At 37.3% G+C, this 10,711-nt stretch overlaps 1 protein-coding gene across 2 annotated transcripts in view; it reads left to right on the forward strand.

Moving 5' to 3' along the window:
- The window catches only part of LOC125653353 (emerin homolog 1-like), a 67,824-nt gene extending 59,855 nt beyond the window's left edge, over window positions 1–7,969 (forward strand). For both annotated transcript variants that reach the window (XM_056144791.1, XM_048882802.2), the window contains one exon: window positions 7,569–7,969. In XM_056144791.1, coding sequence (XP_056000766.1) covers window positions 7,569–7,746 — 178 coding nt within the window. In that variant the 3' untranslated portion in view covers window positions 7,747–7,969. The remainder of the gene's footprint in view (window positions 1–7,568) is intronic.
- The last annotated feature ends 2,742 nt before the right edge of the window (window positions 7,970–10,711 follow it).

The raw sequence follows: 10,711 nt of genomic DNA on the forward strand, positions 1-10,711 counted from the left end.
CTTTTTAATTGGGGGAGGTTTGGGGAACATCTGTAACGGTCTCCGTTACAATTAGAACTAGTTTATTATAACTTTATATTTCTAAAAAAAGGAACAATTCTTTATCGGCACAGCACATCAACATGTAATGGTTATATTGCCCATGCGTAAAACTGTTACAGTTGTAACCAAAAAATGCTTCTGTTTGGGATACCACATGGATTATAAATTACACAACCAGAAATCAAACAATAGTGAAATAGCATAAATAAGTTATTGAGATATTTCTATTCATAATTTATCACGGCTTTATATTTAGAGAGAGAGAGAGAAACGGTTTTATATTTATAAAGAGAGAGAAATGTGTAAAACTAGCAATAATAAAGATAGATGAAATGATATTACTTACTTAATCCTCTTCGTGCTAGGAAGCACATAAGGCCTTCACTGAGGCAGGGCTCAACATTACCTTTTTTTCCTACTTGTCCATTCGGACAAGGGACAAAGATATTTACTTGTCCGAACTTCAACTTCACTTGTCCGAAAAATTTTCAAAAAAGGATCTAATATTGTCAACTTGAAAACTGTATTTAAATTACTTAATATATATAGTCCATTTTTATACCTGCTTGATTGATTTTTAATCTTATTCTCTTGATAAAAACAACAAATGCATAAAACAAAATTTCATCTAGACTTCCTGTCTTGAATCAATGACTTCGTAAGATCCATGGATGATTGAAAGTAGTACACATTAAGTGAATACCAATCCAGATTGAGTTTGACTAAGCTAGTTTACATAGCGATTGATATCAGGATCAAAGTTCATTTTCCATGCATTACACATGTACTTCTGACTCAACTACCGATAAACTTTTCACAAAATTGTTTGGAGACTTCTTTACATAAAAAAAGCACTTGTCCAATCAGACAAGTGCCCATCAATATTCATTTGTCCGAAATGTTTTTCCACTGGTACCGGACAAGCAGACAAACGTTAATGTTGACCCCTGTGAGGATCGCCATCTCTGTCTGCCTGCTGCCATGTTCTGAAGGTAAACGGGGAAAAAGTCACAGGAAATAAAGTCACAATCTGGGTAGGAAAAAAAGTCACAGGAAAATAAGTCACAGGAAAAAAAGTCACAATATGTATAAAGAGCTAGTGCATATGACCACTAACATATTTTTTCCTTCATCCTATGTATGGCTTCAAAAATTGTAAATTGATGACATTTTGTCTACTTATACAGGAAATACACTGTCTAGAAAAGGAGAAAGGTGCCTTGTGAAGCCACTAATTAATCTCAACAGTCCCTGTCAACAACTGTTGTAAATACTTAAAAGTTAATTACTTTTTATTGGGGTTATTTGTTTTAACATTAAAATATATAAACTCTGTTGCAAATGATTAAAAAAAACATGGAATCTTATAACTTTGAATCAAATTTAAGAAAAACTTTTCTCCTTATATAATTGACTTTTTTCTATATATACATGTAGTTTTCTTTCAAAATATATATACTGTGACTTTCTCCCCCTTTGTATATGTGACCCTTTTCTATCAAAATATATACTATGAATTTTTCCCTATACATATAATATAATATATATTGTGACTTTTTTTATACAAAATATATATTGTGACTTTTTTCCCTACATCTATGTGATTTTTATACAAAATGTATATTGTGACTTTTTTTCCTGTGACTTTTTATCCGTGACTTTTTAGCTCACCTGAGCTTTTCTGATCACATTTTGTCCGGCGTCCGTCTGTCTGTCTGTCCGTCTGTCTGTAAACTTTTCACACTTTCATCTTCTCATGAACCACCGGGCCAATTTCAACCAAACTCGCCAAAAAGCATCCTTTGGTGTAGGGGATTCAAGTTTGTTCAAATGAAGGGCCATGTCCCTTTCAAAGGGGAGATCATCACAAAAATACAAAAATAGTGTGGGGTCATTTAAAAATCTTCTTCTCAAGAACTACTGGGCCAGAAGAGCTGAAATTTACCTGAAAGCTTCCTGACATATTGCAGATTCAAGTTTGTTCAAATCATGGCCCCCCGGTGGTAGGATGGGGCCACAAGGGGGGATCAAAGTTTTACATACAAATATATAGGAACAAACTTTAAAAATCTTCTTCTCAAGAACCACTAAGCCAGAAAAGCTGATTTTTACATGAAAACTTCCTGACATAATGCAGATTCAAGTTTGTTCAAATCATGGGCCCCTGGGGTTGGATGGGGCCACAATAGGGGATCAAAGTTTTACATACAAATATATAGGAAAAATCTTCTTCTTCTCAAGAACCACTGAGCCAGAAAAGCTGATTTTTACATGAAAACTTTCTGACATAATGCAGATTTAAGTTTGTTCACATCATGGCCCCCGGGGGTAGGATGGGGCCACAATAGGGGATCAAAGTTTTACATACAAATATATAGAAAAATCTTCTTCTCAAGAACCACATAGCCAGAAAAGCTCATTTTTACATGAAAACTTTCTGACATAGTGCAGATTCAAGTTTGTTCAAATCATGGCCCCTGGGTGTAGGATGGGTCCACAAGGGGGATCAAAGTTTTACATACAAATATATAGTTAAAATCTTTTTCTCAATAACCACTGAGTCAGAAAAGCTGATATTTACATGAAAACTTTCTGACATAGTGCAGATTCAAGTTTGTTCAAATCATGGCCCCGGGGGATAGGATGGGGCCACAAGTGGGGGGGGGGGGGGGGGGGGGGGGGTCAAAGTTTTACATACAAATATAGGAAAAAGCTGTCAAAATCTTCTTCTCAAGAACCATTGGGCCAAAGAAGTTGACATTTACATGAAAGCTTTCTGACATAGTGTAGATTCAAGTTTGCAAAGGTTAGTTTGGGCCATAATAGGGACTAAGGTTTTACATGCAAATATATATGGAAAGTCTTCAGATATGGGCGAAGGTGATTCAGGTGAGCGATGTGGCCCATGGGCCTCTTGTTTTCCTACATTCGTTCTGAATCTGGCCCCAAGTCCATCCACACTCCTTCATCTCTTTCTCTACTGATCGCCGCCATGTTTCCTTTGGTCTCCCTCTATTTCTCTTTCCTGCTGGTGTCCATCTCATGGCGATCTTTGGGATTGATGTTGCACCCATCCTGTGGACATGTCCGATCCATTTCCATCATCTCATCTTGATCATCTCAGATATTGGTGATGTTGACGTTCTCTGATATAGATCTTTGTTGCTGATGGTGTTGGGCCAGAAGACCTTCAGAATCCGTCGTAGGCATTTGGTCTGGAAGACATCCAGTCTGTGGACAATACCTTTGGTCACCTTCCACGACTCAGCACCATATAGGAGGACTCCAATGATGTTACTCTTGAATATCCTGATCTTGGTCTTGATGCTGATGACTGTTGACTTCCAGATGTTCCTCAGGCTTGCGAAGACTGCTCTTGCTTTGGCTATTATGCTCTCTACATCAGATGTTGAATCCCCATCGGCTGTGATCTTACTGCCGAGGTAAACAAACTCTGAGACTTCCTCTACTACGTTGTTCCCAATATTCACTTCTCTTTCTGTTTTGTTGTTAACTTTCATGATCTTCGTCTTTCCGGCGTTGATGTTGAGACCTATCTGGCTGCCGTAGTTTGTCAAGTTGGTTTTCTTCCCTTGGATGTGTTGGAAACGATGAGCCAGGAGTGCAATGTCATCTGCGAAGTCTAGATCTTCTAGAGACTTTTCAAATGTCCAAAGCAATCCCCTGTTGTTCTGACTGGTTGTCTTCTTCATCACCCAGTCAATACACATCACAAAAAGGAGGGGAGATAGTAAACATCCCTGTCTCACTCCAGTCTGTAGTGGGAAGCTGTTCGTGAGGTTTGTGCCACAGATCACTCTGGCCTGGAAGTCCTGATAGAGCATCTTGATGATGGATATGATCTTGTCTGGTATTCCGTAGTGTGCCATGATCTTCCACATTGCAGGTCGATGGATACTGTCAAATGCCTTGGCGAAGTCTATGAAATTGGCATATACTGTGGCGTTCCATTCGTTACTCTGTTCCATAATCTGTCTCAATGTGAAGATATGGTCTGCGCATGACCTTCCTCTCCGAAACCCTGCCTGCTTATTCCGTAGGAGAGGGTCCACCATGTCTGTTATTCTGTTCAAGATGACTCTGCAGAGGACCTTGCTTGTGATGGACAGTAGCATGATTCCCCTCCAGTTGTTGGTGTCTGTCAGGTCTCCTTTCTTGGGCAGCTTCACAATCAGGCCAATTTTCCATTGGCTGGGTGCTGTCTCTGTCTCCAAGATGTTCTGCAGGATATCCGTCAGTACTCTTGGTGTTACCACGTCCTCTGCTTTCAGCATCTCTGCGTGTACCTGGTCACATCCCGGTGCTTTTCCATTTTTGAGGGTCCTGATGGCTTTGGTGACCTCTTCTAGTATTGGTTTATCAGTGTTTATATCCAGGACTTCATCCGAAGGGCTGATCTCTGCTTCTGTTGATGGGTCCTCTTTGTTGAGCACTCGTTCAAAGTGTTCCTTCCAACATGTTAGCTCCTCTTCCATACAGCTTGTCAGTTCCCCATCCTGTTTCCTGACTGGTGTTTCTGCATTCTTGAAGCCTCCGCTGAGAGATTTAGAGATATGGTATAATGTGCCCATGTCCTTTCTAGCAGCTGCATCCTCTGCATCAGTAGCTAACCTCTCGATGTAGATGAAATGATATGGCATGACAATAGTGTTGCATACGTATGACAATAATTACTAATTTAGTCAATGATTGAGAGTAAGGGAGAGAGAGAGAGAGGGGGGGGGGGAGACTAGCTATGTGTCAGCTTCTGTTTGGGATACCATCGTTACACAAAGACTATGTCCACAGAAACCCTAAAAGACTTCGTGTCAGCTTCTGTTTGGGATACCATCGTTACACAAACACTACGTCTACAGAAACCCTAAAGAGGGGGGGGGGGGGGGATAGACTTCGTGTCAGCTTCTGTTTTGGATACCACCATTACACAAACACTACAGCCACAGAAACCCCACAGACGGCCCATATTGAGGGGTATCTTGATCATTCTTCATTTGGTTGTACATGTACACAGATCTACTTGAATTTATTCATTCTCTCGAAACATGGATATTTTGCCTACTACACCAGGAAGTGCCCGGAAACGCCGGGTAATATTATATTTAGGAAATTATTTATATACGATATATAACAGTTTAATTAGAAGTTTTAAAAAGCACAGGTTTAGAAATGGGCTAAACCTGTTATCTGTAATACATAAATATGACCAAGTTTGAAGGTTTACGGGAAATAGAAATGCTGTATGCATGTAGGTAGAAATTTTAATTATTTTTTTTGGCACAAATCAAGACACTAAGCATAATTTGTGATAACCTGAGAAGTTTCCTGTGTATATCATAAATATATACACAACAACTGATCTCTTGGCCAGGTAAATAACATTGACCATGGATAAGCTCCGCCCACATTCACTGATCCGTGGAGAAACCATAAGGTGGTTTTTTTTTTGGGTCTTTAAAGACCCATCTCATGACCTTAGGGTTGGTGAAAATGTAGGGGGAGCCTAATCTAAACAGATGTTATTTACCTGGAGTGGCCAGGGTCTACCAAGGTGTTAATTGCTATACCCCATGGCACTCAAAGAAATACACAGAGACCAAGGTGATCCAGACAGAACATGGTAGTAATCTACCCATGCTTTTTATATATACATATATAGTTTTGATATACACAGGACCTGTCTCAGGGACCTCTGCAGAGTTTCTGTAATCATAATGTTTGAATAATGGTTGTATTCGTAAGGGTAGCTGACACACATTCTCTCTCTCTCTCTCTCTCTCCTTCTCTCTCTCTCTCTCTCATTGACTCAATGAATAATTTCTGTTATAAATATAGAGGTGTCATAAATTGATGACATAAATTATTTCAATAAGTTACAAGTTTTAGAAATTATTGTGCAAATTATTGTTTGATTTCTAATTGTGTAATTTATAATACATGTATATAGAGGGGGAAAATTACAATTATATAGAAATTGCATTGTTCAGGGGTCTTTTTAAAAACAATTGAATTACCAGAAAATAGCAGTTGTAGACAGCTAGGTCAATGCTATCAAAACTCAGGTATACTGGGCTTCCTTAAGATCTAAAGAATGCCTGTAGATACTGACCGTTATTGTTATCAAAACACCTCTCTGGGGTAGCTCCAGACCATGGTGTCTGCAGATGTCACTCCATCTGAGATCTATTGTTTAAAATTGGGTCTTTAAAGGGACTGGTTCACAATTTTTGGAAGAAAAAAAATTTCATTTGTAAAACATTAAAAATATAACTCATTTAATGTTGACAGCCAAAATGTTGACCTTCTGAATGCATGAATAAAAGTCATATTTTAGCCTTAAATCTGTGTAAACAAAGACTCGAGTCTTTTTATGTATATAAACAAACCAGTGAAATATTTGTAATCTAAAGCATCTTAATTTTGCATAGTTGCAAATTTTAACTTTTAGATGAAACATTTTATGCGAAGAATGCTTGAAATGTGAAATATATGATAAACTTGAATCGATATCCATTTCTTTTGAAAATTTCGTAAACAATAAACATACCATAATCTTTGTTTACAAAACAAATAATAAACTCTCTAAAATGAGCTTCTGTAATAATGTATAACCTGAATTGTTATAAGAAATCTTTTAAACACATTAGACAGTAGATTTTAATCATTAAAAGTGAAAAACAAAATTTTGGGGGAAATCGTGAATCAGTCCCTTTAAGTGGTATTCTTTTGCCGAGTTTTGCAAGTAGGATGAAAATATTTCATGATAAAAATTTCATGATAAAACATTTTATTTTAGAGACAAAACCAATAATCAAATTGAACAAATTGACAAAGTCGGTGCCAAGATTATGCTCCTTTATCCATTGCAAACCAGTCTGTTAGATGTTGGGTCTTTTTTGTTTTTGTATATTCTTTAATATATTTCCAAGGTCATCATTGTCTGGCACATGCAAGCAGCTACTGACAAACAAGTTGAAGGTGCAAGGGTTTCAACAGTTTCCTTTAAAGTCAGCATTTTGCAAATTCTGTGGTTGTTACAATGATCTAGTTTGCCAATACAACCTGTCATTGGGTCAAATGCTGTCTGACATGTTTCATACTGATTGTTAGGCTGTTCTCGGCATACTGATTTTGACTACGGATAACTCCGTTTACCTGATCACGGCGAGTGTGACCAGTTGACAGTGGATGCTAACTCCTCCTAGGCACCTGGCTGGGATTTCTCGAAAAAATCTCAAACTTAAGTTTGAGTTTTCTGTTATTTGAGCAGTCGGAATTGGAGCAAAATCTCAGATTTGAGTTTCTTTCGAGAAATCCAGGCTTGATCTCACCTTTGGTATATCCAGGTGTTCAACTCTCTATTTTGTATTGCTTATAGGAGTTATGAGATTGATCACTGTTTGTTATATTCGCCTTTCATCCAACTACATGTAGTGACCACTAAAAATACAACAGCAAAAAGCATCAACCAAACGGGAATAAATTTTCATGTTTTTGATATGTTTTAGTGGTGGTCCTGATTTAAGAGACACTGAGCCTGGTGATACATCTACAACAGAGACACCTCAGTCAACAGGGATGTATGCCAAAATCTTCATCTTCATCATTGTCCTGTTCTTTGTATATCTGATATACATCAACATGGAGTCATCTGGAAATCTTGTGCCCAAGATCAAAGGAAATTAATTGTTGTAATATTCAATACAGTGCTAATTGTTTTACCTTAAGAGCCACAGTGTGATGTACAATACAGAGCAATCAGATTTACTTTTATAGTACATGTCTTAATACCTGTATGTGCTTGAATTTGTAATGCATGCATCAACTCATTGGTTATGTAATTGAACTTCTTTATATTTATTTATAAGTCATAAATGTGCATATAGAAATAAACAAACCTATGATAATTTATCATTTTAGTACACTGTAAAATTGGGGCTTACATAAGGCCCCTGAAAATAAAGTAATTATTTATTTTATTTGAATATTAATTATCTACACTAGCGATGATTTTTATGCCCCCAAGATCAAAGATCAGGGGGCATATTGTTTTTGTCCTGTCTGTCATTCTGTCTGAAACTTTAACCTTGCTAATAACTTTCGAACAGTAAGTGTTTGAACTTTGATATTTCACATGAATATTCCTTGTGACAAGACCTTTCCCAATCTCTACCCAGAGTTATCGTTCCTTACACTCACATATACCTCTGTTAATGTCTCAAAATAAGCAATGTTATTGCACATGTAAATCCACTTTTTTTACGGCTAATAAAACTTAGAACTACTTTATAAAATATTGGGAAAATGGAGGACAAGAAAGTATTTGTAGATTTTTTTCCATTATTATACATTCTTCATGTACCTATGTATAGGCCTGGTGCCATAGAACAACCCAATATCCACGTTTCAACCCAAATCAATGCTTCTTGTGTCACAAAAAGACTTGACTTCTGCTCAGTATTTATTTATTTACGTATATTTTTGTAACTGAAGTCAAAACCATACTTTATTTGAGCAGACGTGCCATTTTACAAAAATCTTGTAAAACCCTTGAGACGTTGACAGAGCAAGAAACGACAACTCTGGGTAGAGATTGGACCTTTCAGTGGGTACTAAAACTTTTGACTTTTGCATTTGACCTACCTTTAAAAAATTTGACATTGATCATAACTTCTAAATGGTAAATATTGAAGGTTTCATATTGTACATGATCATTTCTTGTGACAAGATTTTTCTACTGGTACCAAGATATTTTACTTTGGCTATCTTTGGAATTTGCCATTATCGGGGGCATTTGTGTTTCACAAACACATCTTGGTTTTTATTGGAATATTGTATCTTTCTATCAGTATTGCTATGCAAACTAACCAATAAAGTTCCCAAACATCACTTGCAGAAAGTAAAGGTCTTTAAAAAATGTAACAATTCTAAATAATTGAAATTTAATTATTATGACAGAAATTTTATGATTAATTAAATATGTTCTATAACCCATACGTGCATGGTAGATAATAGATGTAGCGCAATCATTCAAATTTCTTTAAAAAGCTTGCAAATGAATCTGGCTGCCTAATTAAAAACCTACAGGTAATTGAAGACCTACGGAAGACTTGCAAAAATATGGGCTTTATACATCAAAACTAATGATTTTCAGATTAAGCATGTCTCAAATGTGTAATATACACAAGGCCAATTCAACTTAATTGATAGATTATCATCCCTGCCCGCCCCTCAAAAATTGGCCCGCCCGGATTTTTTTTTTAATTTTGCGGAACTTACGATTTCCGGAAAATTTTCATTTCCGACTCCGGTATTTACAATTCGTTTACATTTCCGGTATAGCAACATGAAAGCCACGAGAAGAAAAGTTTTCTTAATTTCTTGCGGGCGTAAATGAAAGGAAGGGATTAATGTTCTTCATATCTTGAAGAAGTTTGGTAACTTTCTGTGTTTGAAATTAAAGCTTAACCTTGTAACACTGTTTTCTAGTGTAACCTGGTTACAAAATTGCGGGTACCTGTAAAGTGCGAAACGAAACGAAATCTACCGAAACGAAACCTATCGAAACGAAACAGATTGTATAATCGAACTCTTTTAATTATAATAATTAAAAATGGTATCTCAGGCCCCTGTTAAAGTTTACACATATAAATAAAATTCGCCTCCCCTTTGATGAAGACTTTCGGCTTGACTGATACAAAGTTTTAAAAGTTGGAAAGCGGGGGGGGGGGGGGGGGGGGGGGGGGGGGGGGGGGGTAAGCACATAAATACCATGTGCAATTAGCTTCGGATCCATAAATTTCAGAACGGAAGGTTACAGTCTCAGAGGTCTGGGGAAACACACTAAACGAGGGATGGGGTCGTCGGCGTTGGATCCGCTTTTGGGCATAAATACATGTTTCAGTATTTTTATTCTAAAGACAAATATATGTATACATGTGGATATTGTGTATTTGTATGTAGTATATCAAACGGTGGATTCTGAATATGTCCTCCCGTTCTCTTTGTGATTTCTGCTTAAATTTCCTTGTTCATAAGCCTTTTCAGTTTACAAAATGCCGACCTCCTCCTAATATTATTGCATTAAAAAAATTCCGTTTTCCGTCCCGTTTTCAATTCCCTGTCTTAGCAACACCCCAAATGTCAATCTCTCACCAGAGGGCGTATTACGCTACGCTACAACGATAACTCTGGTTAGAGATTGCCCAAATGTATAGAGTTTTTCCATTATTGAAAGTACTCGCACCTCAGCAGTTAGAGATAAAATAAGAGGTTAAGAGCTCTTCCTGCTTTCAATTTTCTCAGACACCAGCTTCTTCAAACAATGTATCTATGCCCAAAGGCGGATCCAACGTCGGCGACCCCACCCCTCGTATAGTGTGTTTCCCCAGATCTCTGAGACTGTAACCCTCGGTTCTGAAATTTATGGATCCGAAACTAATTGTACATGTCATTTAATCAACTACGGATATGTACTTTGTGCTTACTCCGCCCCCCCCCCCCCCCTTTCCAACTTTTAAAACCTTGTAACAGTCAAGCCGAAAGCCTACATCAAAGGGGAGGCGAATTTTATTTATTTGTAACTTTCACAGGGCCTAAGATACCATTTTTAATTATTATAATTAAAAGAGTTCGGTTATACAATCTGTTT

This window comes from Ostrea edulis, chromosome 7 (assembly GCF_947568905.1).
Source record: "Ostrea edulis chromosome 7, xbOstEdul1.1, whole genome shotgun sequence".
NCBI lineage: Eukaryota > Metazoa > Mollusca > Bivalvia > Ostreida > Ostreidae > Ostrea > Ostrea edulis.